The sequence below is a fragment of the Physeter macrocephalus genome, chromosome 4 (genome assembly GCF_002837175.3).
Source record: "Physeter macrocephalus isolate SW-GA chromosome 4, ASM283717v5, whole genome shotgun sequence".
Classification (NCBI taxonomy): Eukaryota; Metazoa; Chordata; class Mammalia; order Artiodactyla; family Physeteridae; genus Physeter; species Physeter macrocephalus.
The window spans coordinates 133,807,512-133,822,449 of NC_041217.1; the positions used below are offsets into that span (position 1 = coordinate 133,807,512).

At 40.8% G+C, this 14,938-nt stretch overlaps 1 protein-coding gene across 7 annotated transcripts in view; it reads left to right on the forward strand.

Annotated features, from left to right (window-relative positions):
• The first annotated feature begins 487 nt into the window (after positions 1-487).
• CYP2J2 (cytochrome P450 family 2 subfamily J member 2) overlaps positions 488-14,938 on the forward strand; it is a 37,936-nt gene continuing 23,485 nt past the window's right edge. For all 7 annotated transcript variants that reach the window (XR_003679621.2, XR_008617268.1, XM_055084588.1 and 4 more), the window contains exons 1-4: positions 488-750; positions 11,094-11,256; positions 13,813-13,962; positions 14,359-14,519. Coding sequence is in view for 5 of the 7 variants with exons in the window: in XM_055084588.1 (XP_054940563.1) it covers positions 541-750; positions 11,094-11,256; positions 13,813-13,962; positions 14,359-14,519 (684 nt within the window). In the remaining 2 variants the exon portion in view is untranslated. The remainder of the gene's footprint in view (positions 751-11,093; positions 11,257-13,812; positions 13,963-14,358; positions 14,520-14,938) is intronic.

The following is a 14,938-nucleotide window of genomic DNA, read 5'->3' on the forward strand; positions in this document are numbered from 1 at the left end:
CCAGGCGCGGTTCCAGTCCTTTGGTGAGACGGTGATAGAAAAACACAGAGCTCAAGTGTCCGCGGCCCTCTCTGAGATGCGATGACATAATAAACTCAAGAGCCCCGATGGTCTCACAGAGAGACAGGCTCTCTAACTAACTAATAAAAACGCTTGTAGCCAGGCCTTTTCCGAGACCCTTGCTGTTCTCCCAGGAATCCGGCCACAGGCATCTGGTGGGCGGCAGGCGGGCTGGGAGAAGGCAGAGGGGAGTAGAGGACTGGGTGGAGGCGGGTTGGGGGCGTGGCAGGAGGCGCGGCCTGAGGAAGACCCCAGACGGGTCATGCAGATCAGGCTCTGCTGGAGCCTAGCGGGCCAGGGTAGGGGCGCGGCGGAGTGAGGGTTGGACAGGGAAGCGGGGCGGGGCGGGGCGGGGCGGGGCGGGGCGGGGCGGGGCCGGGGGCAGGCGGGGAAGGAGGGCAGTGCTGGCAGCTTAGAGGCTGAGAGCCGCCGGGACCTTCGCTGGATCACACCGCGGAAGAGCGAGCCGAGGTCGCCGCCATGCTCGCAGCGTTGGGCTCCCTGGCGGCTGCCTTCTGGACCGTTCTCCGTCCCCGCACTGTCCTGCTGGGGGCCGTCGCCTTTCTCTTCTTTGCTGATTTCCTCAAAAGGCGGCGCCCGAAGAACTACCCGCCGGGGCCCCCGAGCCTGCCCTTCGTAGGCAACTTCTTCCAACTGGACTTTGAGAAGGGGCACCTGTCGCTTCAGAGGGTAGGAGTGGGCGAAGGTGCCAGGGCCGTGTCCTGCCCCTGATCTGCAGGACGAGGGCCATTCCGGGTACCGAGGGCGGGAGGCTGGGGGGCTCTGAGGCTAAAGCGGGCACCCGGGTAGCTTTGAGCCTCGCTCTCCTCACCAGCAACCGGCATGATTCCACTTCTAGGGATGAAATTTTGTTAACTGTTTACTATTTAAGTGTGCCAGACACGATATGTTCTTTAAGTCATTTAATTGTGTGTCTTGTTACATATTATTGGGACATTATATTTATAATATAATCACTTTGTATTTTTAATATTATTATCCTTGGGGGGAAAAATCCGGTACTTTCCCTCTCGGAGGCTCCGTTTCCCATGTGTAAAATGGTGATACTGCTACCTAAATCCTCACCGCTTTTCAACTGAATTGCTCCCATCCCCACAAGGACTGAGCCCCTCACATTCAGCCTCCTCGCCCTGCAATCCACTCTCACTAAAGTAATCATTTTAAAATGTCACTCCTCTGCTTAGGCTTTCTCAAGGCTTCTTGCTGCTTCCCAGCTTTAAGACTCCTTAGGGAGCCACTTGGAAATCTTGCTGTAGCCTCTTTCCACTTCTTTGTAATCGTCTCCCATCAGGGCTTCCTAACTGTGGCCACTCTGAATTCCTTAAAATTCCCTCCAACATCCAGCACTTTCTCAAGCATTTTCAGCTGCTTCCCTGCCTCTCAGCACAGGTACCTTGCTGACAGACAACACTGTGATAGGTGGGTGTGAACATTAAATAAAACAGTGAATGGTCAATATGAATACAGCTTATTGTAGGTGCCCAACAAAAAATAGTTCCCCTTTCCCTAGAAATGCCTGGAGCACTTTAAACACAAGCCTATAATATAAACTCAAATTCATATGGAGAAGATTTTTATCACTTTCTGGGAGAAACACACATTTGGTACAGGATTAGTCTACAGAATTTTAAAGCTAGGCTCCTAAACCTATACCCTTCTTTAATAAATGTGTTGTTTAATTTCCAATATTGGGAGATTTTCCTGTTTTCTTTCTGTTAGTGATTTCCAGTTGGAGTCCATTATGGTCAGAGGACATATTTTGCATAATTTCAATTTTTAAAAAATATGTTAAGTTTGGTTTATGACCCAAGATACAACACCACGCATACTTGAAAAAAAAATGTGAATTCTGCTGTTGTTGGGTGGAGTGTTCTATATTGTATGTCAATTAGATATAATTAAATGACTGTGTTCCTTAGTTCTTCTGAACCCTTGTTGACTTCCTGTCTACTGATTCTATCAGTTACTAGGAGAGGGTTGTCGAAGTCTTCAACATAATTACTTGTTTTTCTGTGTCTCTAGTCAGTTCTGGTAGTTTTCATTTATGTATTTGACAGCTCTTTGAGATGGTGTATACACATTAAAATTGTATGTCATCTTGGTGAATTGGCTCTTTATTATATAATGTCCCTCTTTATCTCTGGTAATTTTCTTTGCCTGAATTTTACTTTATCTGATATAATATAGCCACACCAGTTCTCTTCTGATTAGTATTTGCATAATATATGCTCCTCCATTCTTTTACTTTTAATCTACTTATACCATTTTATTTGAAATGAGTTTCTTGTAGATAACATATAGGTGGGTAATTTTTTTTCATTCTGCCAATATCAGACATTTGATTGGTGAATTTAGATCATTTATATTTAATGTAATTATTGACTTGTTAAAACATAAGTCTGCCAATTTATTATTTGTTTCCTATTTTTCACTTTGTTTTTTACTCCTCTGTTTCTCCTTTCCTGTCTTCCTGTGGGTCACTTGAACATTTTTTGAGAATTCCATTTTAATTTATCTATAGTGTTTTTGAGTATATCTCTTTGTATTTTTTTTTTTTTTTTTTTTTTTTTTGGCTTCATTGGGTCTTCGTTGCTGCGCACGGACTTTCTCTAGTTGTGGTGAGCTGCTCCACAGCATGTGGGATCTTCCCAGAGCAGGGCTCGAACCTGTGTCCCCTGCATTGGCAGGTGCATTCTCAACCACTGCGCCACCAGGGAAGCCCCACTTTGTATTGTTTTTAAGTGCTTGCTGTAAAGATTACATGCTATGCGTATATAACTTATTGCAATAAGTATCAACAGTTTACCACTTCAGGTGGAATACAGACACCTTAAAACTCTTTAGGTCCTTTTACCTTCCCCCACTTTATAATATATAAATTGTCTTAAATATTACCTCTACAGACATTGAGAACCACCTCAGGCAGTATTATAATTTTTCTTTTAACTGTCAAACATGATTTGTTAAATTCAAGAAGAGAAGATTAGTCTACAGTATTTACCCATTTATTTACCCTTTCTGATGCTCTTTCTTTCCTAACTGGAGAACTTTCTTTAGCTATTCTTTTAGAACTGGTCTGCTGGCAAAAAAAATTCTCTTAGCTTTCCTTCATCTAAGAATGTTTTATTTCACCTTCTTTTCTGAAGTATATTATCACTGGATATAGAATTCTAGGTTGAAAGTTTCTTTCATTAAACCCTTGAAAATGTTGTGCTACTTCTTTCTGTCCTCTCTAGTTCCTGATGAGAAATCTGCTGTAATTTGAATTGTTGTTCCCCATGAGTAATGAGTTGTTTTCCTCTGCATGCTTTCAAGAAGTTTTCTTTGTTTTTATTGGTTTCAGAGATTTGATTATATGTCTTGGTGTTGAATTCTTTGGATTTATTGGGTTCACTCACAACTTCTTGGATCTGTAGGTTTTTCTAGTACCAAATTTGAGAATTTTTCAGCCATTATTGCTTCAAATATTTTTTCAAGTCCATGTTTTTTTCCTTTCCTTCTGGTACTCTTTGGCACTGATTGCACAACTGACAGATCTTTTGTTATTCTAATATCAGTTTCTGAAGCTCAGTTGTTTTATCTTTTCTCAATCTATTTTCTCTGTGTTGTTCAGATTGGACACTTTCTATTGATGTCTTCAATTTCACTGATTATTCTGTCATTACCACTCTGCCACTGAGTTGCTCTATTGAGTTTTTTGTTTACATTATTGTATTTTTCAGTTCTAAAATTTCTCTTTGGTTCTTATGTATATTTTCTAGTTCTTTGTTAAGATTTTCTATTTAAAAATTTTTTTGAGAGTATAATTGTTTATTGAAACATATTTTCAGTAGCTGGTTTAAAATCTTTATCCTATAATTGCAACATCTTTATCATCTCAGTATTAGTTTCAACTCATTCAATTTGAAATTTCTCTGGTTCTTGGTAACATGAGTAATTTTGGACTATAACATGAGTAATTTTGGACTTTTGTGAAGATCAAATGAAAATGAATATACATCCACATACAAGACCTAGCAGATAGTTAATGTTATAGCTGATAGGTAATGATAGATAGGTAAGTAAAGATAGATAGATAGGTAATGATAGGTAGTTAATGATAGGTACTTAATATTTCCAAATTGCTGGAATGTAAATTTAATTACAACTAAATCACACCATTTAACTCCATTTTTTTTACAGCCAAAAATATTTCATTGCAAACCTATATAAAATAAAATTTAACACTTCTGATGAAAAATCTTTGGGCCAGAGATAAGACCCTAGCCTCAGTTTCATCCCTGGCCAGTTTTATGACATGAGGCTAAAAATCATTTAACCACTTTTGTCATATCTATCTTAATGGTAAAACAAGGGCACAGACCAAGTTTCTGATTCCAGACAAGAGTGAGTAAAAGCATTCCATTTTACTCCTCCTCATCATCATGATACTGACACATACAAAAAGTAACACCAATAAAACACTGTTCTCTGTAGTCAAAGGACCAGATAAAGGGTAGTCCACCAGGACAGAACATTTCAACCTTTCTACTTTCCTTTTCTGGAGACAAATACCATAAGAGATGTGACCCTCCCACATCCTAATGAGGGGCTACAGCAGTGAAGAAGATGCATGGAAACTTGCCTTCATCCTACCTTTGCAATAAGGCGGTGCCCCTTCCCTGCTGACTCTATGAGCTGAATTGTGACTATCACCCCTGAACTGCAGTAAAGAGACTCCTTGAAGTAGTCAGTGGGCAAAATTCTGATTTCTACCACTCTACAGAAATAAGGAGGCACCTGTATCCCATGGAGATGATATGGAAACAATGAGAACATCCCAACAATCTTCTGATGTTGTTTCCATTTTACCTCTGAGCAGATGGGCTGAAAATGGTAAAGCGATTTCCCCAAGTTATTCAACATAGATAATGGCCAAACAAGGACTTGGACATAGGACTATTTGACTCATATACCTATTCTCTGACTTATGCTACCTGACTTTTCACGATGTAGTTAGAGGGTAATTGACTTATCCAGGGGTTCATTTATCCAACAGACATTTATGAAGTGCTTATTATATGACAGGACAGTACAAGACAGTGTATGATGAAATGTGTGTTATAAACTTTTGGTAACCAAATGAGATATCATGAGGTGGGATCACTGTGAATGGGAAGCCCTGGGGATATAACCTCTATAGAATGTTGAAATAAATTTGGCTGAACTGGGAAGAAATGTTAGGCAAGTGGTTATATGGAGTAAAGTAGACAGGAGATTTTTAAATGGGAGGAAGTGACATGAGCTAAAACAAAGTGAGAGGGCAGTGAAGAAACTGGCCTATTTGTATGGCATGATGGGAACCATGAGCCATTCTTGTTTTTCCCCTTTTTTTCTAAAGTTCCTCTACCACAGCTATATATGCATGTATTTAAATAAGAGAAAATCTTATTGGACTAAAGTGGGAGAATGGTAGATAAGGTGGATAAATGTATTATGAGGATATGCATTAAGCTGCTTGTAATAAAAAGGCCCCAAAATACAGTGGTGTAAAAAAAGAGTGAAATTTATTTCTCTCTCAGAAGTGAGTTCAGAGGTAGGCAGGAAGACCAGGGTAGGAAGGCTGCTTTGTACCACAAGGTCATCCAGAAACCCCAGTTCCTTCTATCATGTTGCTCTCGTCCTACAACATCTTCATGTATGAGTTCCAGTCCATGGAAAGGGGAAAGGAGCAGGTGGTGAGAAGCAACTTTCCTTTAAGGACATGACCCAGAAGATGCACACATCACCACTACCTCCGTCCCGTTGGCCACACCTGGAGAAGCTGAGAAATGTGGTTTTTGATTAGGAAGTCATGTGGCCAGCTAATATTTAGGGAGCTTCATCACTCAGAAGGAGAGAGAGAGAATATCTTCAAGCTTTCAGTTAAGGATGAGACATACAGAGTGAGTTAGGAAGAGCCCAAATTTATGACCACCAGCTAGGCACTAAATCTCTGTGCTTCTTTTTCTGAAAACAAAGAATACATTGTAGGGTTATTATAAGAATCAAACAAGTTTATGAATATCAGTTTACTGCCAGGGTGCCTAGCACATAGTTGATGCTTCTTTCTATATCTACGACCCTCCTCCTTTCTTCAAAAATTTATAGTAACAAACTCAAGGAAAAGCCAGTTGAGGTTGCATACCTTGTCTGGCCTGATTGCTGCGTGGGCTGCATTAATCCACTCTCTGGCCACTTCCCCTCCATTCCTTTGTCCAGATCTAACCAGAGTCCTTTTGCTAAAATATACTCCCAAATATATCAATAACAATAAATAATTTTATTATTTATTTTAGTATTATGGTTACTTATCACCACCATCCCAACGATGGGAATTAGTAATATCCCACATTTTATAGATTTGGAAACTGGGACACAGAGAAGTTAAATAACTCGACCAAAAATCACATAGAAAGTGAAAGCAGAAGCTGGATATAAATGGATTTGTATGACTTCAAAAATCCAAGTTCTTAAGCACTCACTGCCCTTACCTCTCCTAATCAGTTTTCTAGTTGCAAACAAAACAAGATCCAAAATATTTCACTTGACATTTGTATATCCTTGGTCTAGCTCACATTAACTTGCCAGGCTTGTTTCCCCTCTCCGTACACAAATGAGAAGGTATTTTTTCCCAGAAACCTATCCTAGCCTTTGGTCCCCTTATGCGCTTCCTGCTTTCCCCCGTTTAATAATTTATTGTACAGAATGGTAATAATAAGAACTGGTTACTTATCTGTATGCTTCATTAGATTGGGGGCATCTTAAGATTAAGGACCTGTACCTCCAGCACCCGGCCTTGACCAACCACAGGGTTAGTGCTCTTTAATGAACCTATATTGCAGTCAGAAAAGAGAGCTCACTTGTTCCTGAAAGCCCACATTTTCCTGTCTTTGCATTGGTGTATGCTATTCCCACAGCCTAAAATCTTCGCCTTCACAACACATATCCTTTTGCAGGTACCCACACCTTCATTTACGATCTGGCCCAAATATCAGCTCCTCTTAGAAGCTTTCTCCCGTACCTGGAGTGGAATTCTTCTCTTCTTTCAATAGCTTCATGCCCCTTGCTCCAGCATTATAACATATATCATCTTCCACTATGCATTAGTTTTTTTCTGTAGTCAGCCTTCCCCGAGAGGCTTTGACACTTCAGGAAAACACCATAGCATATTGATCTCTGTATTGCCTTCACATATAACATAGCAATGTCAGAAGGTGCCTGACAACTCTGAAAGCATTTCATAAAAACCTGTTGGATTGAACTTGAATTTGATTTCCACAGGCTGTTCCCAGAAACGTAGCATAACCCCAAGAACTACCAGTGAGATCAGTATCCTTAGCAGGAGTTCAGAGACCCCAGGGGGCTGGTTAACTGCATTTATGCATAAATGTATTCATGTGTACAGGGTTTTGCTTTACCAGATCCATAACATACTAGATTTTTGAAGGATTTCATGACTTAAAAAGTGTAAGAAGTGTTATGAAGCTTTATTCCCTACGGCCTTAGGTTTCTTTTTTGTGCTTTATTGGATAGAAATGCTTTGTAACTATAAAAGCAATACAAATGCGTTGAGTGACACATTTTAAAATACAGTTTAGCGAGTGAGAGAGAATCTTAGCCCTCCTTGAGCACAGAGCTCAGTGCTGGTGAGTGTTCAGAGGAACAGACCCTCTCACCTACTGCTAGTGGGAATAAGAATTGATACACTCTTCCTTTTTTCCTTTTTCTCTTTTCCTGTCTTTGTTCTGTTGGCTTTTGAGTTTAAGAACTTAAATTAAGTAGAATCTTCCTCAACTTTATATCTCGTGGTTCAGTCTCTTGTCTCACTAACTCACCACTTCTAATTTTTTTTATTCTAAACATTTATTTTGCTCTACTTTATTATTTAAGTGCTTCATCTTACATTTGGAATATTTATCGTTCATATGAAATTTCCTGTAACCTATTACTTTTATTTGCCTTTTATAGCTACTGTGCTATTCCTTTTCTCTTGATTTTTCTATTTTCATTTCTGATTTTAAGCCTGTTTTAGCCTCCTGAACCACCTTTTTGTAAAATTGAAGCATAGTTGATTTACAATGCTATGTTAATTTCTACTGTACAGCAAAATGATTCAGTTATACATATATATAGATTCTTTGTTATATTATTTTCCATTATGGTTTATCACAGGATATTGAATATAGTTCCCTGTGCTATACAGTAGGACCTTGTTGTTTATCCATCCTATTCATAATAGTTTGCATCTGCTAACCCCAAACTCCCATACCATCCCTCTCCCACACCCTGCCTTGGCAACAACATGTCTGTTCTCTATGTCTGTGAGTCTGTTTCTGTTTCATAGATCAGTTCGTTGTGTCAGTAGTGTCATATTTTAGATTCCACAAGTGATATCATATGGTGTTTGTCATTCTCTTTCTGACTTACTTCACTTAGTACGATAATCTCTAGTTTCATCCATGTTGCCACAAATGGCATTATTTCATTCTTTTTATGGCTGAGTAATACTCCATCGTATATATGCACCATATCTTCTTTATCCATTCATCTGTCGGTGGACATTTAGGTTGTTTCCATGTCTTGGCAATTGTGAATAGAGCTGCTATGAACATAGGGGTATGTGTATCTTTCTGAATTATAGTTTTGTCCGGGTATATGCCCAGGAGTGGGATTGTTGGGTCCTATGGCAACACTATTTTTAGTTTTTTTGAGGAACCTCCATACTGTTTTCCATAGTGGCTGTACCTTCTTACATCCCCACCAATAGTGTAGGAGGCTGAACAACCTTATTTTTAACCTCTTTTTTTCCCTTACACTGTCTTTTTCTTAAGAACTTGTTTGTTTTTGTACATCGAAATTTATTCTCTACCTTACAAAGTCTTCTCAGATGACACTGGGACTTACATTTACCTCCAAGTAAAGCCATTGGCACAGTGACTGGCATGGTTACTTAAGAATTGGTAGACAGCACCACCGTTGGTACCAGGGCTGCAGGAGGTCCTTTGATGTATCCATGTTTACACAGTTGATCATGCCATAAAAGTGTTTGATGTAGTTCTGCCAGACTAGAAATATACGTGGGCAGAGAGTTGGTAAGAGGTGAAACTCTGTAGAAGTTCATTTCAGTAAACACTACTGGAGTGCCCAGTCCCCTCCAAGAACAAGCTGAGATTCCAGGTTGTATACATTGTCAGTTAGGAGTCCTTTAGCTTAACCTGAGATTTTCAGCCATTCCAAAAATATTTTTACTGTATATTCTGAAAGAGTCAAGAAATCCTTTCTGTAAAACCTAAGAAGTTCATCCAGGCATTCAGCATGATGAAATAAAATGTCTTGATTTATGCAGACCCATTCCTGCCATTTGTTATAACAAGACGTGCACTTTAGAGGCAGACCAGACTAAGATGGCCTCTTGGCTCTGCTCTTTCTAACAAGACAGACTTACTGTGCTAGTGATGAACAAACATGGATGGAAGACTGTAGACCAACAAGACAATGGAAGGATGGAGTTCAGTCTTGGTCTTTAATGTGGGAGCAGGGTGGTAGAATGAGACTAAATCCATGGTATTTGCTCTGAAGGGGTGACACAGTCCAGGGAGCTTGAGGTGACATGGGAGAGCATAATTGCCTGGCAGCTGGGGAGGTGGGGCCACAGATACCTGGCGGAAATGAGCGCTTCTGTTTGATACCACAGCCTTAGTAAGACACAGCCCTGCAGTCTACTTAGATTCCTCTCTTGAGTAAGCATGTCAAGGAAGACTTTGATTTATGACCCGTGACAGCGGTCCAAGCCATATTTGCACATACCTGAACATTTGTGTACACTCCTGACACACCCACACGCTATTCCATTCTCTCTGTCTCACTCTTCCTCTCCCAGCTCCCTCACCCTCATTCCCACATTCATTCTGTCACATCCACTAAACTCTAAGGTCCAAGCACCATCTTGGGTTCATGGCTTTGTTCTTAAATCTTACATAATGCTTGGCAAATTTCACCAACACCCAATAGCTTTGTCCCCTTGGCTAAGTTACTTCTACTAGGACTCATTTTTCTTACTGAAAGACAAGGAAAATCATTACTACCATAGGGTAGTTGTGAGGTTAATGAAATAAAATGTGAAAGGTGCTTATCATGGCACCCAGTGGACGTGGTTGTCTGGGACCACCAGCTCCTTTCTCTCGCACATCATCCCCGTGCTCTTGTCCTGTCTGTCACATGAGCAAGTGCCTCCATATCCCTTTGCACACAGAGCCCATTCATTCCCCAGAGGCTCGAGTGGCTGTCTGCCAGGTACCAGAGAACAAAGTGCCTTTCACATCACTGCTCTCATTCTTCTTCACAGAACCCTTTGAGGGAAGAATAATTTTCTCCTTTTATAGCTGAGGCTCCGAACAAGTGAAGCAACTTTCCCTGGAGCTCACAGCTAGTCAGCCACAGAGTTAAGATTTGCACATGGCTCCAGAACTAGTGTGCTCTTCTCCATACCTGGTCCCAGCCCTATAATGAATTTTCTGTCACCTAGAATATGTTGAGGAAGGGGACATTCTCTCCTGGTTAAACAGATATGATTTACTAAGAAGTCCATGTTCATATCTCAGCCTTCTCTGGTGAGTCACATGTATGAATTCTCTCCCTTCACTAGATTTTAAGATGCTTGCAATTAAAGACCTTGTTTATTTGGTTAAATCTTTAGGCCTTATTCTCAGGCCAAATGGTGGATACTCACTCAATTCGAGGCAGTTGAACATATGAATGAATGTTTATGAGGAATGTCTATGTCCTGTAGTGGATTCAGCCCGAGTCTAGTTGAGAGGAGGAGAAATGGAAACAGGTAGAAACATCCCCATCAGACCATCAGACCTAAGTGCACACACAGGTGTGCACACAGACACCCCCTCCACCCATCCAAGCTCCCACAGCTACACAAACCCTCTATTCCTGGACACACAGACATGTGCATATTCTGTGACTATTTTACTATTTTTCAGTTTGTGAAGAAATATGGGAACCTTTTTAGCCTGGAATTCGGTGACTTGCCTTCAGTTATTATAACTGGATTGCCCTTAATCAAAGAAGTCCTTGTCCACCAGGACCAAAACTTTGTGAACCGCCCTATAACCCCTATTCGAGAACGTGTTTTTAGGAAAAATGGTAAGTTTCTTGACTAATATAAGATGTGCACATTTGATATTCTTGTAGTCTGTGAAAGGTACCTTTGTGACTGTAATTCTCCAACACTCCCAGGGACCAGGCCCATCATAAAATTCCTTCCCCTAAAAGAAGCTGAGTGGCCACATTTCCCTGTTACAGACACCCCTTCAGGGAAACTGGCAGGGTTAGCCCTAATGTCAGGGATTTGAGAGAAGTTGCATCACCTGCATGAACTCACTCTGGCTGCTTTAATTAGTAAGTATTCACATCGCTCAGTGATGTGATGTGTTTTTTAAGAAAGGCAATGTGTTCTCGCTCTCTCTTTCTGCTTTCCCATTCAGATCTCTTCCCTAGGAAAATGGATGTGGATCTGCTTCCTCCTGCTGATAATGTAATCCCTTCTTGCCTCTAGTTCCTTGTGCTCTATTATTAAGGCTGTGCCCCACAAGGTATCTTAACCCTTCCATCTATATTAGAAGAGTTTGGCATGAACACTTAAAATCATCATTAAAGAAACAAACACGTTTAAAAATCTAAATGAAAAACTCAGATTTATTCTTCTACCAAAGCACCATATTTTTCAGGTGCTTCTCAATTCCTCTTTGAAATAGTTCATCCATTAACACTATATCCATTCACTCTATTTATTATCAGCCAAGTTGAAGCCCAGTGCTAGGCACCAGTGCCAGAACCGTGAGTAGAACGACAAAATCCTGTTCTTCTGTAACTTACATTCCATTCAGAAAAACAATATCAATTACTCTAATAATTTCAGGCCTTAACTGTTAATGGAGATAAGAGCAAGGTGCACTTCTTAGGTGTATCTAATCTAATTCAGAGACTCAGGAAAAGCTAATGTAAGTAAGTGACAAATGTGAAGAAGCAACCAGTTAGAGGGAATAGAGAATGAAAAGTCTCTGAGGTGGGAAGAAGGGCAGTGAACTGAGGAATTGAAAGGTGGCCAGTGTGGGAAGCACAGGGTTTAAACGGAGATAATTAAATGGAGATGAAGGTGCTGAGTTTGGCCAGGAATAGTTCATGCATCTCCTTGTTAAGGATGTTGATTTTTATCCTAATAATAATGAAAGCTCTTGAACGGTTTCAGTAGAGAAAGGAATCATCGTACTTACGTGGTACATTTTAAAGACTTCTTTAGGCTGCAATGTCAAGAATGGAATAAAGAGAACAAGAGACTATTGCAGCATTTTAAGTTAGAGAAAGTGGTGGCTTGGACTAGGGAGATGGCAAGAAATGACAGTACAGTAGGTTAGACCAGGAGAGTGGCCATGAAGATATATGGATTTACGATATTCAGGAGGCAAATCCAATAAGACATGATGACCTAGACAGAGAGAGAATGAGGTATTGAGGTAGATACCCAAATGGGTAGGTAAAGGAAAGAAGGAACATTTGGAGGAGGGCAAGGTGTCGGCTGGCCTGGGTGGGGAGTTGTATGGAGCAATCATGAATTCAGTCGTAGATATGCTGAGTTTGAAATGCCTTTAAATCAGCAGAGTCAAGCAGAGACTTGTATGTATGTCTGGAGCTGAGGGACAGAAAGAGCTAATGAGATTTTCCCAAAAATGGAGCATAGATAAGGGGAGAAGAGGCTTGCAGAACTTGAATGAAGAACTAGATCATTTTGAAATATAATAGAAGATGAATTAACAAAAGATATGGTAAGTTCTCTGCAGTCAGAGAATTAGGAGGAGAACTGGAGAGTGTCACATCCTGGGAAAAGAGAGAAGAAAGAAGTGTCTCATGCTGCTGACTCATCAAGATGAGGTTGAAAAGGATCCTGGACTGGATAGCAGGGAAGGCCATGTCCTTGAGGTGATAGAGGCCAAAGGCAGATATTAAAAGGAGTTGAAGAGTGCTCTGGAAGTGAAGAAATGAAAGAAGTGTGGCCTCACCTGTATTATGAAATAAATGATCATCTATTGAACACACCAAGATGGTTTTCTTTTTTTCCTTTGCCTGTGTTGTTCTTTCTGCATAGATTTTTCACTCTTCCATGCTCTTGAATGATTCATTTATTTTTTAAGGTCCAGCTTAGATAGGGCGTCTCCTAAAGGCCTTGCCTCCTTATGAGTATGGATTTTGTCTAATCCCTAAGTGCATTCTTAGTATGTTGCATAACATAAATACTTACATATACTTATGTGACAAGTTATCAAAACATGGGCTTTGGAGTTAGGCAGAACTGAATTTGAATACCTGTTCAGCTGCTTACTAACTCTGAGACCTTGCAGTTTCCTTTTATCCCTTGTGCCTCAGTTTCCTTATCAACAAAATTGTTGGGAGGGTTGGCAGTTATGATATGACCTACCTCAGAGAGGTTCTGTGAGTGCTAAATTACACAATGCATTAAAAATGTTAAAGTGTCCGGCATTAGAAGTAGTCAGTAAATGCTAGCCACTATATCTATTGCTTTGGGATTATTTCTCTGAATAGTTTTCAAGCACCTTAATGCCCTTCTCCTTCCTTCCATCTGATGCATTATCCCCCATGGCTCTTGTTGGTTTTCTTTTCATAATGTTGGCTTTCTTTTTCCAGGCTTGATCATGTCCATAGGCCAGGTATGGAAGGAACAAAGAAGGTTTGCCCTGACAACACTGAAGAACTTTGGTTTAGGAAGGAAGAGCTTAGAGGAGCGCATTCAGGAAGAGACCCACTTCCTCATCCAGGCAATAGGAGAGGAGAACGGTGAGTGTGTCATAGGACAGGTGCAGGGAACTGTGTCTCATTCATTCACTAACCAGGTGATTAATAAGAGTCTAGGTGCCTGTCCTGCACCCAGCACTGCATAGGGCACTGAGGGGATAACAGTGAACAGCTAACCATGACCTGCCCTCATGAAGCTCAAGAATTAAGAATAAGAAGTTGGGTATTAAACTCATTATTTGTTTTAAATCCTCGTCATCAGTTTGACTTCCCAGGCATTGACTGAATACTTGCTGTATGTTAGACCCTGTGTAGTGTGCTGGGGCCACAGTCTCAGAGGTGGTTCTGTAGTCAGTATGTCATATGTCATGTCGAATAGACTCTCAGGGAAAGAGAAAGAAAACAATCTGAAGGATCCATCGCTTCTTCTGCCTCTAGGACAGCCTTTCGACCCTCACTTCAAAATCAACAATGCAGTTTCCAATATTATTTGCTCCATCACATTTGGGGAGCGCTTTGACTATGAGGACGATCAGTTCCAGAAGCTGCTGAGGCTGCTGGATGAGGTCACATATCTCGAGACATCAATGTGGTGCCAGGTGAGGCAGTTCTCACTTCCTATCTTGGATAAGGATATTGGGCTGATGTCAGACACAGATGAGCTCTTCCTTTTTTTTTTTTTTTAAGCTAACATATAACCTTTTAAAATTTACTTTAACACAAACATGTTTGTAGTCAATCTGTTGAATTTAGTATTTTACATAATATTGTTAAATATTGACTATAGACAAAGAACGTTTCTAACATTCGTATAAGGTACAAAACTTTACATGAAGTGCGCCTATGGACCTATGTTCTTTTCTTTAAAAAGCACAATATTGGGCTTCCCTGGTGGCGCAGTGGTTGCGCGTCCGCCTGCCGATGCAGGGGAACCGAGTTCGCGCCCCGGTCTGGGAGGATCCCACATGCCGCGGAGCGGCTGGGCCCGTGAGCCATGGCCGCTGGGCCTGCGCGTCCG